The sequence below is a fragment of the Schistocerca americana genome, chromosome 4 (genome assembly GCF_021461395.2).
Source record: "Schistocerca americana isolate TAMUIC-IGC-003095 chromosome 4, iqSchAmer2.1, whole genome shotgun sequence".
Classification (NCBI taxonomy): domain Eukaryota; kingdom Metazoa; phylum Arthropoda; class Insecta; order Orthoptera; family Acrididae; genus Schistocerca; species Schistocerca americana.
The window spans coordinates 275,409,919-275,428,743 of NC_060122.1; the positions used below are offsets into that span (position 1 = coordinate 275,409,919).

The 18,825-nt window shown below is 38.3% G+C and overlaps 1 protein-coding gene across 1 annotated transcript in view; it reads left to right on the top strand.

Annotated features, from left to right (window-relative positions):
- Positions 1-14,177, top strand: part of LOC124612754 (alpha/beta hydrolase domain-containing protein 17B) — a 181,730-nt gene extending 167,553 nt beyond the window's left edge. Inside the window, exon 4 of the mRNA XM_047141146.1 lies at positions 9,242-14,177. Coding sequence (XP_046997102.1) covers positions 9,242-9,325 — 84 coding nt within the window. The 3' untranslated portion in view covers positions 9,326-14,177. The remainder of the gene's footprint in view (positions 1-9,241) is intronic.
- The last annotated feature ends 4,648 nt before the right edge of the window (positions 14,178-18,825 follow it).

Genomic DNA, 18,825 nt, shown 5'->3' on the forward strand with positions numbered 1-18,825 from the left:
AATTTAATGTGCACTAGTGGAAGAAAAGTGACTAGCCTTAGAATGCAACATTATTGATATACTATTGGCCTCAAATCACATCTAGTAAATATCTAACAGTAATGTGAAAGGTCAGTATAATGTGAGTCAAACATTTTGAAGGGAAAATGTATTGGATGATGTTTATTTACTAGAAGAATTTTCGGAAAGTTTGTGCATCTGCAATGGTATCTCCTTACGTGATTTATTCTGGAATAGAGTACTGAAATGCATCTGCAATTGTATCTCCTTAAGTGATTTATTCTGGAATAGAGTACTGCAAGAATTTTGGAAATCGTTACTATATGAAATTAGAAGAGTAAATAAAAGAAATCTGAAAACATGCTGCTAGAATTGTAAGTTCATAAAGTGTGCCAAGCACCAAAGAACAAAAAAGTATTCTTTACTTTTTCTGTGAAGCATATATTCTTTACTTTTTCTGTGAAGCATATATTCTTTACTTTTTCTGTGAAGCATAGCACTTACCTTCTGGGCACCTGTGCTTTACTGATGAGCTAGCTTATATATTTGACACACCACTTCAACTCCCTACAGTTGCACCTGAAGATGATGAGCAGCTGCATCTTCGGACACACAAACATGCAGTGGTGAATATTGTTTCTACACAGATGTAAGTGATTGTCTTTAGTGCTTACCCCTCCCCATCACCGCATAACCCCTCCAAACCCAGTGTACTAGTTTGTGAGTACATGCTTGGCGACCAAGGGGCTCAGCTTTTGCAGTATTACTTCTGTTCTGCGCAGCAACCTTACTTCCACAATCCTTTTTCCCTCTTTGCATCTCCATCAGATGTTTTTCTTGGTGCAGACCTTGTTTGGACCTGGTTTATGATTGGGACTTGAGTTCCCACTTCTGGCACTTTCTACAGCTTTTCATTAAATAAATACATTGTTGGGGTTGACCTGCCATCAATTTTCAAAATTCTCCAGAAGCGTGGATCATGCAGGGAAGGTTGCCCTTTGCAGTGTATGCTCCACCTTTGTGCATTTCCATCTTTGCACCCTTCTTTTTAATAAGGTAATACACCCATCATAGTGTGGGGGAAGGGAGTGGTCATCAAGTACCCGCATGGTGGTAGTCCCCCGACCACGTAGGGAATGCACTGTTGGGGCTTGAGCTGGAAACTCTGCATGTATGCCAAGGAGCATGTGTGCGATGGATAATTGGCCAGGTAGCCATTGCTGAGGCTGGGTTGTTCCCATGGGGAGAGCTCCCAATTCAAAGTGTGTGAAGCCATGGCGGATGAGTCACAAATGAAGTGGATGAAGTTATGTTCCACTGGTGGCTGTACGGTGCCAGCAGTCTCTACAGAAGAAAAATCCTTTTTCAATGCAGAGACATATTACCCTAAAATATTCCCTTCTCTTGCTGCACTGTGTGAGGAACATGGAGCTATGCAGCAAGTAGAGAAATATTCCTCCCAATACTTAATTTATATAAGGGCTGATGGGAACCCTTCTTGGCCACAAAGCCCTCATTCGTTGTGGAGAACTTAGAAAGGAAGTTTGTGGAAGTGGCAGCCATTACTAAAATGAAAAGTGGGTCAGTTTTGACCAAAATGGTGTCACCTACACTGTCACGGGCGGTGCTTGCATGTAACAAGCTGGGTAACATACCGGTGACTGTCACTCCCCATAATAGACTAAATTTGGTTCAGAGCATCATTTTTCGCCGAGACCTGCTCTTGCAGTCTGATGATGGGCAATGCACTAAGGTGGAACAACATGGTATACACTTTGCCTGCCATGTACGTAGAGGCCAAAGGACAATAGGGTTGCTAACTGTGCCTTCATCTAGGCCTTTTAAAGCGATTCATTGCCTGAAAAGATCAAGGTGTTGGTGGTATACCAATGCAATCCGTTACATACACACACACACACACACACACACACACACACACACACACACACACACACACACACACACACACACCAGCACGGTGCTTCGAATGCTTGAAATTCAGGCATGTCTTTGTGCTGTACAAACTAACTTCTGAGTAGGTCATGAAATAGTATGAGTGGTTTAACGAATATGTAAAACAGTGTCATACAGCTATGACGATGTCTCCCAGTTTGGTTGGGGGCTCCCTTCTTGCTGCTTTCCCTAACACCTCCATTGGGATCGATGGCCTCCCACCCACCAAACACATCGGTCCCAAGCTACGAGCCAGAGACAGATAATCTTCCTTCGGTGCCTCTTGCCATGAAGGCGTCCCTTGCGACACTTCCTTCCAAGGTTTCCACCAGTCTATGAGGTACAACAATAAAGTAATGAATTGATGTGAAAAAAAATGGTGCTTACCATTTTAGTCAAGTTTAGTGTTGTCTCCTTCAAAGTAGTTCCCTTCTGATTGCACACACTTTTTCCAGCGCTTCTGCCATTTATGGTAACATTTCTGGAACTCATCTTCTGTAATATCCTCAAAGACCTTCATCACAGCTTTTTGGACATCTTGTGTTGTTTGAAAATGGTGTCCCTTGACCGCCGTTTTGACTCTTGGAAATAGAAAAAAAGTCTCACGGAGCGATATCTGGTGACTAAGGTGGCAGTGGTAGTACTGAAATTTGTTTTGTGGTTAAAAATTGCTGTACTGACAGAGCAGTATCGGATAGCGCATTATTGTGATGCAGAATTCAATTATCAGCAATGTTTGCAAGGACACGAAGAACTCAGGAAGTCTTTCTAAAATTTCTTTGTAGTAATATGGGTTAACTGTTTGTCCAAGAGGCACCTACTCTTAATGAAAAATACCCTTGGAATCAAGGAAGCACACAAGCATGCATTTCACTTTTGATTTTGACATGCGAGCTTCTTTTGGTCTGGGTGATCCCTTTGAGCACCATTGCAAACTTTGGCGTTGTCTCTCTGGATCGTACTGATAAAAACCAACTTTCATCACCAGTGATAACACGGCTCAACAGTTCTGGATTGATTTCTGTTTGCTCTAAGAGATTGCCTGCACATTTTTCCGTGTTTCTCGTTGTTGTGGCTTGGGATTTTTGGGGACCATTTTTGCACAAATCTTTCTCATACCAAGATCTTCAGTTATCATTAGACGAACCGTTTCTCGATTGATGTTCAGTTCTTCTGCAATCATTTTCACGGATATTCTTCTATCAGATCGTATGAGTTCACGCACCCTGGCCAAGTTGACATCCATCCTTGAGGTTGATGGTCGTCCACTGCGGTCTTCATCTTCAACATTCGTTCTGCCTTCACTAAACATTTTATGCCAACAAAAAACTTGAGCTCTTGACATAACCTCCTCTCCAAAAGCCTTCTGAAGCTTACCGTAAGTTGTTGTCATGTTTTCACCCAATTTAATGCAAAAAGAAATGGCATACCATTGCGCAGTATTATGCGGTTCCATTTCCGTGACGAGACACACAAAGACGTGTTAACTTATTAAAGCACAACTCACGACTGAACAGTTGCATCGATGTGCTGCTTGGACTAGAAGCAGCTTATAGACCAAGGTCAAAGATATTGTGCCTACGCAAGCCTGCAGGGTTGCCACATCTTGCAAAGAAAGTCTCTCTCATTACTTTGTCACACCTCGTACAAGCAGACACCAACCAGTGGTTGAAGGAGCCATAGGCTGCTTATCGCAGGACCCACGATCATCATCTTTACCTGAAACTAATTTAGAGAAGCCCTTGCAATCATCAAAATCCTCTAAGGAGAGGAAGGTTAACAAAAAATCCTCTAAGAAGTACTTTCCAGTGGTCCCTACACCACCAGATTAGCCTGTTCCATTCCTGTGGATGATGCAGAGATTGTGGCAGCCCCGAAGGCCCCAGGTTGCTCTACACAATGGAACCCAGAATGTGTGTGTATTGATGCCATAACCCCTCAGTCAGTGGCATTAGATGACCCTAGAGTATAACCTGCCTCATGGTACATTGACAACATTATTTTCCAGTGGAATTGTAGTGATTTTTTTCTACCACCTGGCTGAGCTAAAATATCATTGAAGCACTCCCCCATATTCTGCTTTGCCCTTCAGTAGACTTGGTTTCCAGCAGTACAGACCCTGGCCCTTCATGGATTCCAGGGATATTGTAAGAATTGTGCTACCTATGACAGGATGTGCACATGTGTTCTGAACACACTATTTAGTGAACTTGTGCCTCTTAATCCACCTATGGAGGCTGTGGTTGTTCAGGTAAAAGCATTTCAGGATATTATCATCTGCAGCATTTACCTCCCTCCCTATGATGAAGCGTCTCAGAACATATGGATTTCTCAGCTGCCCACACCTTTCCTAATCTTGGGTCATTTTAATGCCTGTAACCCTTTTTTAGTTGGAACCATGATCACTGGTTGTGGTAAAGACATCAATAACTTGCTGCCACAACTTGAATTCTACCTCTTGAATACTGGTGTCCCCATACACTTCAGTGTGGCACATGGAATTTTCTAGACAATTGACTTTTCGATTTGCAGCCCTTTTCTTCTCCTATCCATCCACTGGAGTCTACGATGACCTGTGTGGTATTCACTACTTCCTGATCTTGTCCCTTCCTCAGCATCATTCCCATGGACACCTACCCAGATGGGCTCTCAGTAGTGTTGACTAGGGTGTCTGTGTCACCCTTGGCTCCCTGCCGCATGGAGATATCAATGAGACTGTCCAAAATACAAGTACAGCCATTGTTTTGGCAGCTGATTTGGTGATCCCCTGTTCCTTGGGCCCACCCTGATGGAAGACACTACCTTGACGGTCTTCAGAAATTGCAGAGGCTGTTAGAGATCATAGGCAGGCTCTCCAACACCATAGCGACACCCATCAAAGGGCACCTCATTGCCTCTAAGTGGTTCTGTGCCCGAGTCCACCACCTAATAAAATGACGGAAACAAGAATGGTGGGAAAGGTGCATTTCAACCATCGGACTACGTACCTCCCCTTCACAGGTTCAGGCAAAGATCAGATGTCTCTAGGGATACCAGACACCTGTGGGTGTACCTAGTATTACCTTGAATGGTGCTATCTGCACTGACCCAAATGCCATTGCTGAACGTTTTGCTCTGCATTATGCACAAGCCTCTGCGAGTGAGGATCATCAATCTGTCATTCATGTCTTGAAACAGCAGGTGGAGCAGAAGCAATTATCTTTTACTGTATGCCACATGGAGACATATAATGCTCCATTCAATAAGTGGGAAATCGTCGTGTCCTAGCCCACAGGGGCGATACAGCCCCTGGACTGGATGACATCCACAACTGAATGATCAAGCACCTATCGCTGGGTGTCAACGTCATATCCTTGCCATCTTTAATGACATCTGGAGCGAGGACGAGTTCCCATCGCAGTGGTGAAAAAGCATCTATGTCCCAGCACTGAAACTGGGTAAGTGCCCTCTAGAGATGGACAGTTACCGCCCAAGTGGGGGGGGGGGGGGGGTGACTTGCGGCAGGAGCCATTCAAATTAGCCCAGTGAACAGCTTACTTGTTGAGGCTGGGGTCCCTCCATTGCGGATCAGGCACAAACAGCAGCTTATCAATTATGCTGCTCACATTCGCAGCTCCTCTAAGCACTAGAAATACCGTCCTCTCTTTTCAAACACAGGAATCCATCTCTTGCAATGGCAGCCCAAATTACAGATTGTGCTCTCAATCTGCATCTGGTCCCTCTCTCTGAACTCCAGTTGTTTGTTCTTCCACCTCTCCTCTGGGCTCATTTTATGTGCACCTCTGTGGTGCATCCCTCAGCCACATCTTTGTCTTGACCTATCACGAGTTATAAAAGACTTGGTTCCTTCCGAGGCTCTCCACCATCAATTTTTTCTTCATTTTTGATGCATTCCAGGGTTCAGAAGTAGTCTATCTGATGGCTTGATGATTGCTGGTCACATAGGCTTTGCTTATTACTCACACGGGACATACTAAGCTGCACTCCTTGCCAGATCGCTGGAGTGTTTTCACTGCGGAGTTGGTAGCCATATCTCATGCTCTTGAGCATATCCATTCTTGCACCAGCAGGGATCCTTTTTCATCTGCAGCGACTCCTTGAACAGTTTGCAAGCTCTCAGCAAGTGTTACTCTCGACAGCCAGTGGTCATTGCTATCCAGGATTCCCTGTACAGCCTTGAACAGTATGTACGCTCAGTGACCTTCGTGTGGACCCCAGGCCACATCTGGATCCCAGAGAATGGCTACCAGTAAACTGACCCTTGAGATTGGTATTCTGGGAACAGAACTCAGATTGATATTATGCTATCAGGTTTTAGGGTTCTGGAATATGGAATGGCTCACTTTGACTTCACGATACAAACTACAACTGATAAAGGAGACTACAAATCTGTGGAAGTCCTCTGTGCAAACCTCTCACAAGAACTCTGCCATCCTTTGCCAGCTCCGCATTGGCCATACTTGGCTGATTCATGGTCATCTCCTCCATCACGAGGACCCACCCTACGGTCATTGTGGTTGCCGTTTGACAGTGGTCCGCATTTTGGCAGACACTTAATCTCGCTACCCCTGGTGTTAGGAGAAGATGCCTTAGCGGCTGACTTAGTTTTATGTTTTATTTATGAAGGAGGTTTTTCCCACTCTCTTGAAGAGAAGGCCACTTAACCCTATTGGTCCGTTCAGGGGTTTGGAGAACTCTGTTGTCTTCTCTGCCCAGACCAGGTTGCAGTTGTCTGCAGCAGTCCTCACCCCTACCTGCATTTTTACTCTTCGTCTCCCCTCTTGTGTGGCCCGTTAGATTTGTTCATCGTTTGTCTCTCTGTGCTTCTCTTTTCCTGTCCATATGGCTAGTTTACCCTAGGCAGTTTCTGAGCGGAGTACCTCTGGTAAGCGGGGGCAGGTGGGAGGGGCGGTCGTATATCCCCTCATTGCAGTCTGCTTTCGGGGGATTCTGGCTGCTCCCTAGATGGGACACCTTGCCAGCCTTTCTTCCTCTGTCTCCCTTTCAGCTTTTTGTTCCTTATCTCACCTTCATTGACCTTTTATAGACCTTGGAGTTTTCTTCCCCTGGGATTTGTGCGGTAGGCTGCCTCTAATCTACAGTCACATAGACCTGTGTGTTCGAGGAAAAAGGGACTGATGACATAGTAATTCAGTCCCTTTAATCATCCAGCCGACCAACCTTTAGTCCTATAATTATGCTTTATTTCCTTAAGCATTATCTTAATTTGTTTTATCACTTGAATTACTTTCGTAGAAAGAGAGGAGTTTGATGTTTTATCCATCATCAGTAATCTAAGGGAACATGTGAAATATTTTAGTGTCATATATACAGCCTTCTGTAAAGTATGGGGATTCTGTTTCACCCATCAGTGTTTTTTTCTCTTAAGAACAATATTTTATCTGGCACATCCTTGTGACTGATAGTACGAGGGTTGGAACTTTAATAGTGGCAACTATTTATTTACAGCTCGTACAAAATAGATACATGTTTCAAAGTTTTACTGACCTTCAAAGTAATCACTAGCATTGTGTATAACCCATTGCCAGCGATGTGGAAGTCGCAGGATCCTCTTAGCAGCAACAGTTCTGTTGACAATTCAAGCAGTGTGCTCTATTGCCCCACGAATTTGTAGCAGTTATGTAGCGAATGTCGTGTTCCAGAAATGAACAGCATAGAGACAGAAGTGATGACACTTTCTGCAGGACCTGACCATCATTTTGCAGAACAATGCTCAAACACATACAGTGCAAGCTGTTACTGATTTGTTTGACTGATGGGGCTGCTAAGTGCTATACCACCTACTACACTCCCCTGACTTAAGCCCTCCACTCGAGCTGTCACCACAACTGGCACTGGTAAGAGTATCCTACGACTTCCTCATTGCTGGCAACGGGTCATACACAATGCTGGTGACTACTTTGAAGGTCAGTAAAACTTTGAAACATGTATCTATTTTGTACGAGCTGTAAATAAATAGTTGCTACTATGAAAGTTCCAACCCTCATATTTAAGTTTTCACGACATATTTTGTTTGTCATTTGTGTTGCTTAAATTAAGACTTGTGCGATAGGTCGTTATGTGTATCCCAAATTTTACTAAATTTATATTATTTATTCCCTGAAACATTTTAATAGACATTTTTAAGTTCATCTATGAAGTAAAAGTAGTTAACAGTTGGAAAAGATATCAATGTAAGTCTTTAAATTGTTCTTATTGTGTATCGGCATTTTTAGTTCATTGGAGAGGCAGTCTCTTTTTTTCCATAATTTGCCACTTTGTATTGATTGGGTTTGTAGTACATAATTTTCTCATTCTTGGTGTTATATTTATGGTTTTTTCCCCATTTTCTTTTAAATGACTGCTATGGCAAACTTCATAGAAGAGTAAAGAGCATGAACACTATCTTTGGCTGTGTTATTTCCTATAGTGTTTGTGTAGGTGTTGCTATCAAGTCAGAACATTGTACATAGAAAAGTGAGATTTTATAGCTTAGGAATCACCGACTCTTACTGCACATTTTATGTAGATAGATCTGAAAGGAAAGGGAAGGAAAGGAAAGGAAAGGAAAGTAAAGTATCTAAATACACTTACTTGTGACTGAAAGTTATACTGCAAAACATCAGCATTGGGGAGTGCAACAAAAATAAAAATGCGTCATGTGGGGCTGAGAAGACTTTCCAGAATTTCAGGAGATGTTCAACACAAAATGTACACAAAAGTAACCAGAAGTAAAAAGTGGCACAAGTAGTTGTGAGAACAGTAGTGCTGTAAGATTACAAACATATTGTATTTGTTGGAAGTTTCTTTGATAAGATATTATCATGTAATTGTTGTCATGATCATCTAGTGCTCTGATGGTTAGTAAGATGATAACCTGTTTTTGTTCATGTTTCTGACTATTGTGAAGAATTTGGTATAGAAATTTAATCAGTAAATTATGTGTGGTGGTAAAAATTCTTGCAACTCTGTCATTAATATGTAGTCTCCAGTTAATAACAAGAGTTACATGTATGCTGGTGGATATGATGCTGTTTATCTTAAAGTTTGTAGTTCGTTTGTTGCTGAGAGATGTCTTCAACGTTTTTATTGTTAAATTTATGTATATTGACCTGGAACAACTTTCTGTGGAATTTTAGCCTGCCTCATAAGATTGCACCTAATTTGTGTGATATGTAGTTATTAGTCAGTGCCTTTTAGAAAAATGAATTCCTTACATATTTCAGGGATTTCTCACATATAAAATTTATTTTAATGGAGATTTTAATAACCAATTCATATTCTTCAGGGTGCTGGCCACAATGATGTTGAACTGTACTCTCAGTACTTGGAACGCCTGAAGCAGTTTGTCTCTGTAGAACTGCTCAACTGACAACTACTGCCACCTGGTGAGGAATCAGAACATAATGCAACGTCAACTGTCAGCTCTGCAACCACTAGTTCAGTGACTGAAAAGCTTCTCTAGCTAACCGACACACTGACAAATCAGACAGTTGGCGAACTAACTAATAGTCCCACCAGTCCTCAAGACGAAAAATCTGAGAGTGAGCCTTCAACCAGTAAACCAGCTGTTCAGCCAGAGAAATCTTCTTGTAAGTCATCAGCACCAACTGCAAAGGCAACCACAGCAGAAACAGTTAGTACAACAGCAGTCATAAATGCTCCTTATGAACTGCCCAGAGAGACTACTTGCTAAAAGTTGGTATTATTTTGTGTGTGTCTGATGAACTGTACATATTCAGCCTTGGGCAGTTGTGCTGATAATGAAGAATAAATTGCCTATCACATATTGATTGCCTGATAACGTTACATAAGAAGTGAATCCTAGTGCTTAATAAAAATATGGGTTAAGAGGAGGTTAATAGTTTCCAAAAATTCCCCATTGATGTATCATTATGGCAGGGAAAATGTTATTGTTTTACCAATATTGCAATATTACAGAATATATATGTATATAAAAAGATATATATATATATATTCATTTTTGTGTACAAACATTTGTTACATCTTTTGTATCGGTAAAAAAATTGTGCGTTTAATTAAGCAGTGTATTGTGTACACGGACATAATCCAGGCAAGAAATGACATAAGTTATCAAAGTGTGATACAAGAAATAATAGTGAAATCATTCTCAGAATTTGCTATATTTTAGAGCTGTACTTGTTTATACTGATGATATGCTCATGTGCAATTTTTGTTACTGTAAGGATGACAAAATACCAAGTGTGTGAATGAGTGATGTAGTCACTTCATAGAGTATAACAAAAGAAGAAGAAAAATCACTCGATGAATTTACTTTTGAATATTCGTATCGTGAGAAGTTCTCCATAATTTTATATATATTTGTGTGTGTGTGTGTGTGTGTGTGTGTGTGTGTGTGTGTGTGTGTGTGTGTGTCATATAGTGTGGTGCTCAGTTTTTATGAGGAAATATTCATATTATAATTTATTGTCTTGTGTGAGTTCACCAAGGAGATTTCACACTCACGATGTTAATTATATTAAATTAAAGCAGTAAACACCTTCCAATAAAATATTTGTATCTGTTATTAATAACTATTCCTTCTGATTTATCATGACAATAGTTAGACCTGAACTAAAGATACAGAAGACAGCTTTGTTCTCTTTACTTAAGACCCAAGTAAACTGAGTCTATTTAGTTGTAGTTTACAAGTTGTTTTTTGCCCAGTGTGTTCTATTCTTCATATTTTGGTTTGTGAGATTTGTTATGTTGGCTTAAATAATGCATGGATTTTAAATGTAAATCACAGATAATGTTGTTGTTCTAATTCTTTAAGAATGTTATCTTTTGGAAATTTTTGAGCATTATTGAACTTTTGCTAGCAAGACCATAACTGTATTTCCTCAGAAGCCTGACAAGAAGTGGGATAAATGAAGTTGATTTGATTTGTGCTCATTTCTATTGGATGTTGTGCAAAATTAATTGTTCTTCCAGTTGCAGATTTGTGCCTGTGTAATAAACACACTTTTTGAGGGTTGATATTGACGTATGTATTCCAGCCCTAACTGCCAAAACATTCAGAATTGAAATGTGAAACCAGATTTCCCAGTGTTGTTTTTTTATCGGTCCTGATAATTTGTTTAATTTATATATTATTGTAAGTTCATGTAAAGAACTGGATACACAATTTCTTAGACTCTCTCTCTCTCTTTTTCTTTTTAAAGATATTCTTGTGTTTAGTGGTCATATGAAAGGTAATCTGTCATACACAGACATTTCATTTTATGTTGCCATGTTTGATACCACTAAAGGAACTACATTGTGTTACACTACATTTCATGTAATGAAGTGATTCAGAAGAAGTTGGTCTCTCTGGTTGTACATCTTGTTGTCACATGTATATGCAAAATGTTTTATTTCTTTAAAAAAAAAAAAAAACCTGTTGTCATTTGTGGTTTCATGGATTTCTTCTTCTGGTTGTGTGTGGTTTTTCTGCTACGATACAAAACTTATCTTAAAATATCACTTTACAGTCATGTTAACAAATTGGTTTTAATTAGCATGAAAAATTGAGAACCTTCAGCAGCTGAAGTGTTCATCTTCTAACATAGTTTTCTGTCAGATTTTGTTTTATTTTTGAACACTGTGCTAGTTGTGGAATAGTAATGCTGGGAATTTATATTTACAGTTAATGCCAGGAAAGTCACCTCTCACTGCATTTGCAGTTCTAAAAACAGATAGTTACTGTGAGGAGGTAAATTTTTTTCCCTGATTCTGCAAAACCTTTTATTTTATTCGGTTGAAACTTTGTGATGACAATGTAATACTCAGTTTATAGAACCTTTGTCGCATGAACAGTCCCATTTAAATATTGTTACTGTTCAAAAAGAAAAAAGAAGTGTTAGAATGTTTTGCTGATATGAACCAGTTATGTCAAATGTCCTCCAGCTTACAATGCTATTGTTCAGCATGAAACTTAATCTTAGAAAACAAAATAATAATACACCTATTAAATAATAAATATGTTCTGTAGTTGCACTAATGCTGTATGAACAAATTAGGCCAAAAAACCTGTGAAGTTATTTGGTGGAATTTTGCAAAATATGGTAATTGTTTTACAGAGTTTCCTTGTTCTTAGTAAACTGAGTCATTGTCATTTAGCACAATCAATAATGTGGATATATTGACAGAACAAAATGTGATGTATAGTTTCCTTTGGAATATATTCATAAAAGAAAGGTCAGCAAGTGGTTCAGCTGTAAGCAGTGAGAGGGATGAATGATGTAAATGAGATGCTTAGTGTATATACTTCATCGAATGCAACTATTTCTTTGAGGCCTCATAAGTGGACCAGCATTTGTGTATTACAACCAGTAATGTGTAATGTGGACAATGCTGAATTTAATACACTATATTCTGAAAAATTCTTTATCTTTTAACACCAAAAATAAAAGGAATACATTATTTCAGTGAATTTTGTTATATTTACCTAAGTAAGTGCCTCACTTTGCAATGTATTTTGTGCAAAATCTGACAATCAAATCAATCATTTAATTTTCGTTATCTCACTACCACATTCTAGCAACTGCCAAAGTTTATATGTGGGTTCTTGTCGTGTGAATTCATGTGTTAAATGCAGTTGCTTTGTAGGTTCTGGACTTGAATCTCAAAGATGCACTTAATAACGAATTAGGTTTCAGTTACATTTGTTAACATCATATATATTATTAGTGTCGTACACAAAAGTTTGAAATTTGAGCAGGAATGCATACTGCCATAATTACTTTTGAATTAGGTATCAGGTTAAGTGCAATGTGGAGAGAAAGGAAGAAAAGCAGAGAATGATTTTTGTTTGGTAGTACTGAACTTATTGTGCCTCTGGTTATTAGTACCATTATCATTCAAAAGTATCTAGAGACAGAATTCTTTTAAAATAGTATGAATTCTTTTTGGTCAATAAATCATATTCGACTGTACTTAAAATTGTGTCATCTTTGCCCACATAGAAATCAGCTACACAGGGACCAATTGTGTCATCCATATGGGCAGCAAGGTACAGAGTGAATGTTTGATAATTGTTTGACTTTTATTGTTGCAGTTCTTAAGTTAATCTTGTACCGTGTTAATGAAAAGGTGACTTAATGGATTCATACCTTCCCTTATTCAGTAACAATTTTTCAATGGATTTTGTTTGGTATTACATGCTAGGTGCACAGCTGGTTTTTCTTCTCCACAATATCCCTTATGGTGTCCGCTGTTAAGAATCGTACAGTTGCTTCCAGTTAAGCAGTCTTCCATTTGAAGATTTTATAGATTCATATTATTAGAGAGTAAAAGATTTGCTTTCTGTTAATATTAGAAGTAAATTTATTTGTCTTTAATTGTCTATGTAAGCTACCTGAAGGTAGATAGTAGTGAACTAACATTCTCAGAACTAAAAGCTTATCTTTATGAAGGTAAAGGCTGGAGAATGATGAAAATATCTGTATCAATATTGTGGATACAAAAAGAGATAATAAGTCACTTAGAATTGCATTCCAAATAAAAAAGTAAGTAATCTGTGTAATGCATACGAAAGTGAAGTGCAGGAGTGGGAGGTGTATAAATCAGTGTCCTAGAAATGATGGTGGTTGTGGTAAGAAAAATCTTTAACTATTGAACAGATTGAGGGGAGTGGGTGGAGGAGGTGTTCGGAAAAAAAGGCAACAAAAAATTTATTATATATGATAACAAAATGAAAGAGAAGTAAGGCGGACAAGGCATAAAACTTTGAGGTTTTCATGATGTATTTGTTATACAACAGATCATTGGTGAACTTTGTACAATAAATTGTATAAAATTCTCAATTTATAGAGATTGCATGTCAAAAATTGACCAAGACAATTGGATACAGTAAAGTACAATATCAGGAACATCCATTGTAAAAGATCTCACTTCAGACTTAAAAGCAACTGTATTTAAAGACAGGGAGACAATTGTAAATCTGTGCAGGTTGTGGCTGGTACTTGAGCAAGAATGGTTTGCGCATTACCTGTAAGCTTGAATTGTTTGCACCTATAATTTCTGATGTTTCATTGTTTTCTCAAAAATGTTGACCATCATGTACTTATTAACACTCAACAGTGTCTTCTTCAGAGGTGATGTAGATAGTATTAGAGAAATGAGCTGACAAGTCTCCTTTTCTTCTTATGGAATAAGTATGAGATAAAAAAGACTTCAAACTGTTGTATCATGAAATACAAATATAAACTTTTATTAATTGATTTTCGTTTCTCTCTCTCTCTCTCTCTCTCTCTCTCTCTCTGTGTGTGTGTGTGTGTGTGTGTGTGTGTGTGTGTGTGTGTGTGGGGGGGGGGGGGGGGGGGGGCGGGTCCGAGTCCTTTACTTTGACTTTCTTCTTTTATGTCTATGATTCGTTGATAGTTACTATACAAACAAATCCTGCCACATAGTTAGTAGGCTTTAATTTTATTTTTGCAGATTCTGCAGGGTAGTTGTAGTTATTTCACTGATTTTCTTTAAAGAAAGCAGAACGTAATCTTATCTTTCAAGGGATGTGATGTGATTGCGCATATTATAAGTAGAAACCAGGGACATCACTGTTGGTTGAAAAGAAGGAGAAGTAAGTGTTTTTACAAAATGAAGTTCTAATACACATAATTAGTTATTGACTGATGAACTTTTGATAATCTTGTGAATGAGTTCATGCTTTATGAAATATATAATGCACTATTCAAAGAAAAAGGAATCCAGAGAAGTTTGCCCCTGTTTGATTTTGTATGTTTATCTGTTCATCTGCCAAAGTACTCTTTGTTTTTTTTTTTTTCATTGCAGTTTGTCGTCGCCTCCTTCCGCCTCGGCACTACTCCTCCTCGGTCTCTTGTGTATAGATGCAGAAGTTCACAACTCATACACACTATGATTTTCAGTAATTAATTACACCGAGCGAGGTGGCGCAGTGGTTAGACACTGGACTCGCATTCGGGAGGACGACGGTTCAATCCCACGTCCGGCCATCCTGATTTAGGTTTTCCGTGATTTCCCTACATCACTCCAGGCAAATGCCGGGATGGTTCCTCTGAAAGGGCACGGCCGACTTCCTTCCCCATCCTTCCCTAATCCGATGAGACTGATGACCACCCTGTCTGGTCTCCTTCCGCAAACCAACCAACCAACCAATTAATTACATAATGTGGCTTACATGCTCCTTCACCTCTGTAGTAATAAAATTTTAAACGGCGTTGCTTGATAAACATTCCATTTCAGAAAATTTTGCTGTCATAATCTTGTTTGGATGGAGCTGGATTCAGAATAATACTATTTTTCACCAAAAAGGATTGTTTTGCATATTTCTTTAGTTTAAAACCACTGGTGGCACATCAAGGTACCTAAATGGGCGAATCGTGCCCGACTGACTGACCACCGTCTCGTCCTCTGCCGGTGGTGATGTTGGTTGCAATGTGGAGGGATGTGGTCAGCTTGCTACTCTCCTGGTCATTGTTGGTTTCTTGATCTTGGAAATGCTACTAATTGGCTTAGTAACTCCAAAGTTGGCCTTAAGAGACTGAGTGAATCTTGTACCAGTCCTCCCATCAAGGAAAAATCCCTGCCAGTATCAGGAATCGAAACTGGGCGCTCTGCATGGCAGGCTGCCATGCTGACCACTCAACTGCGGAAGGACACATTAGAGTAGCCATGTTAAATTCATTCTGTTTTTAAGATTTAATAGTATTAATTCTCTTTATGTGGTCTTTTTTGTCATTACATAGTTCCACATTTAATATTATTCTTGAATAATTAGATGCTGTGAAAATAAAATTTGTCGGGTTCTTATGCCAGCAGAAAGTATGCTGAATAGAAATTAACGGTGTAAACAATTTTACATTATCTTACGATGGACAGCAAATGAATTATTACTGTCTTAGTTTTCACATGGGTATTATTTCCAATAACATTTCTTATGTAATGTCTTCTTTCACCTCTAGCTGTTTTCTTTTTGGGAGAGACTAATGGCTGTAGCCTCCTATGCAAAAAAAATTTAAGCGGGATTGGTACTGATTATTTATGGTTGCCTTCAGATTGGTGCATTTATCTGTCAACAGCTCACTCAGTCCGGATGAATGCCTTATGGTTTTAATTGCATCATATTGCAATCACTAAATACCTGCAGCTTTGAGTGATGTAAAATATTTGTATGATATCCTTGACCCTCAAATAATGTGGTCAGAAATTGGTGCAGTTTGGGATACAATTAAAATGTAGAAAGGTAGTTATTTAATTGCAGCTTTTATGAATTCAGCAGTTTTAAATCTATCGTCTCGTTACCACTATAGAATTGCCTTTATGACTACAGATGCCTAGTTAACATGATTTTCAAGTGACAATCTTTCCAAGGAAGTGCCGAGATACATTTCTAGCTATCAAAGTTTAATTTCCTTTTTAGGCTTACTTATGAGGCCACAATATTTTTGTGTTCAATGATATTGCTGTCTTACAAAAATTAATGATCGCGTTCTTTGTAAGTTAGTTTACTTTTGATGTAAACATATCTGGTTCGCTTTATGAAAATGACAGATAGTGTCAACATTTACAGTGTAAGCATTTATAAAGGACATAAACCAAGCTCATTCATTTATAGCATTGCCAAGCTTTGGCATAACCATTGTGACATATTGCACAAAACTGGATGTGTTTCTCATCTCGAACTGGATATCTGGAAAAAATATGTAAAGTACTTCAGAAGTGTACTTATGTAGACATGCTGTAGATGTCAGGTACTAATTGTCCTTTATTTGTGAAACTTTGTGCTGTGTGTTTGTAAATGTTTACACTCCACAATACCAAGTGGAATGTTCTGAAGCAAGAATCTGAGAAAACTGCATTTTTGTAATTCAGAAATTTTTGGTATTATTTTGTTTTGCAAATTTGAAACAATAAATTTAAGTCACATACTTTCACTGTATTCCACATTGCTAGTGTCATTGTTGTTATATATCTTTAAGTGAAATTCCAACTAAATGACATTATCCATGATGTAATCAGAGAAAGAGTATTAAGTTGAAGGTATATGAGACCTCCTTCCAGTACATATTAAAGACATTTCCACCACATTGCAACTATTTCATCTGCTGTGATTGTAACTAAGAAAGGGCATTCAAAATGAAAACTTATCTATTAGAGGACTGTAATATAAAACTATTATTGTTAAGAACATGGAAATTATTTCATGCTTGTAATTATTATAGTGTGTTAATGGTTCAGTTAAGTTTCCATTATAGGCAGAAATTACTTGTTGCTGGAGATAATCGTGCTACAGTATTCAGTTATTTGTCATTACTCATATATGTTGGAGCCAGATTTTTTCAAAATTGTACAACCAGAAGTGCTCAAGAATATAATCAACACAGTTCAAGCAATAAAGGCTAATGTGAAATGGAAGGAATATAGACAGTGATTATTTTGAATTATTCAAATGTTAGTGTAAGATACATTTCATGCATTTTATGACTCAAACACACTGCTTCAGTCACCTCTTTACACCTGAAACAATCAGTGCCTATATTTTGAGTCCTGTGAGTGAAGTACGTTGTGGTATACCTCAGTTTCATGTTAATTCTTTCATAACTTCCCATGGAAAGAAAATAGTGCTGTCTATTTTAATTTTACATGTGACTTTTGATTAGCCACTGTTCATTACAAAAATAATTATACATTTTATTAGATTCCTGCGGTTTTAATATATAGTATGTTTCAATATGTAAATATATCTTTCTCTTCCACTAAACATTGTAATTGAGCAGAGAAAAATGCTGTATAGTAATATTTATGATTTGTACAGTATGTGATCTTTATGCTTTTATATATTATCAGTTTATCATTTTTTACTAGATAGAAAATCATTCCTCATCGTCTTTTGCACCATGAACAGATGTGCCTGTCATTTCAAAGGACTGATTTTACAGCAGATTGCATGGGGTATAAACTATAATCAAGATTTTGTTCTTTGTTCCATAAATACTACCATTATCAAACTATGTTTTAGGGTACATTCAGTGAATAGTTTCACAGGTTTGTTGAAATGTGGTTCCTTGGACCTTATGTTTAAAATTGTATTCATTGTTACAGTTCATCAGTTACTGTTTTATTGCAAAATATTCTTACTTGCAAGATACTTCATTCAAACTTTGTTGAATGATCATTCCAGTTTCCTCGTGTTCACTTGTCATTTGAAATGTTATTAGTAAATGATGCCACCAATTTAAATGCCATCAGAATTTGTCAGAATTGCTTCATTACAACTTCTGTAAGTTCAAATTAGTCACAGAAAGTTATTGGCTGTGAGAGTAATTGTTTATTGCATACCCTTGTTACATGTTACAAATAATGTAAGGAAGTTCATAATTTATACTTAAGTGGGTATTTTGGTTAAACATTTTTTGCCTTTTTAACTAAATAACAGACAATTTCCCATAGAACAGTAAACATTCTGTGAGGTAAATGTTACACCAGAGGTTATAGAAATTTGAGCATATCGCAAAAGAATATATTATTGTGTGACACACAGCACCTAGAAGAAATGTGAAAGAGATACTTTGTTTCGTATTTGTGGTGTATATGGCACTATAAAGTGATCCCATTCATTGCTGAGATAGGGAGTGAGGAGTGATGTTTTTGAAGTCATTGACTCCCACTTGGACATTCAGTGACATGGATGACACCATGCCTTAGCCAAACGCTTAATGGCACAGTTTATACAATGCCACTCACTGACATTTTCTTTTTTGGAAAGTAAATTGGTCAGTGTGCAGTGTTTTTACATGTTGCAACTGTGTAATATATGTGAATGTGTGGTCAAATAATATGTTTATATGTCCCACTGTCTGTCAATACTTTTCACGTGGGACATTTCCT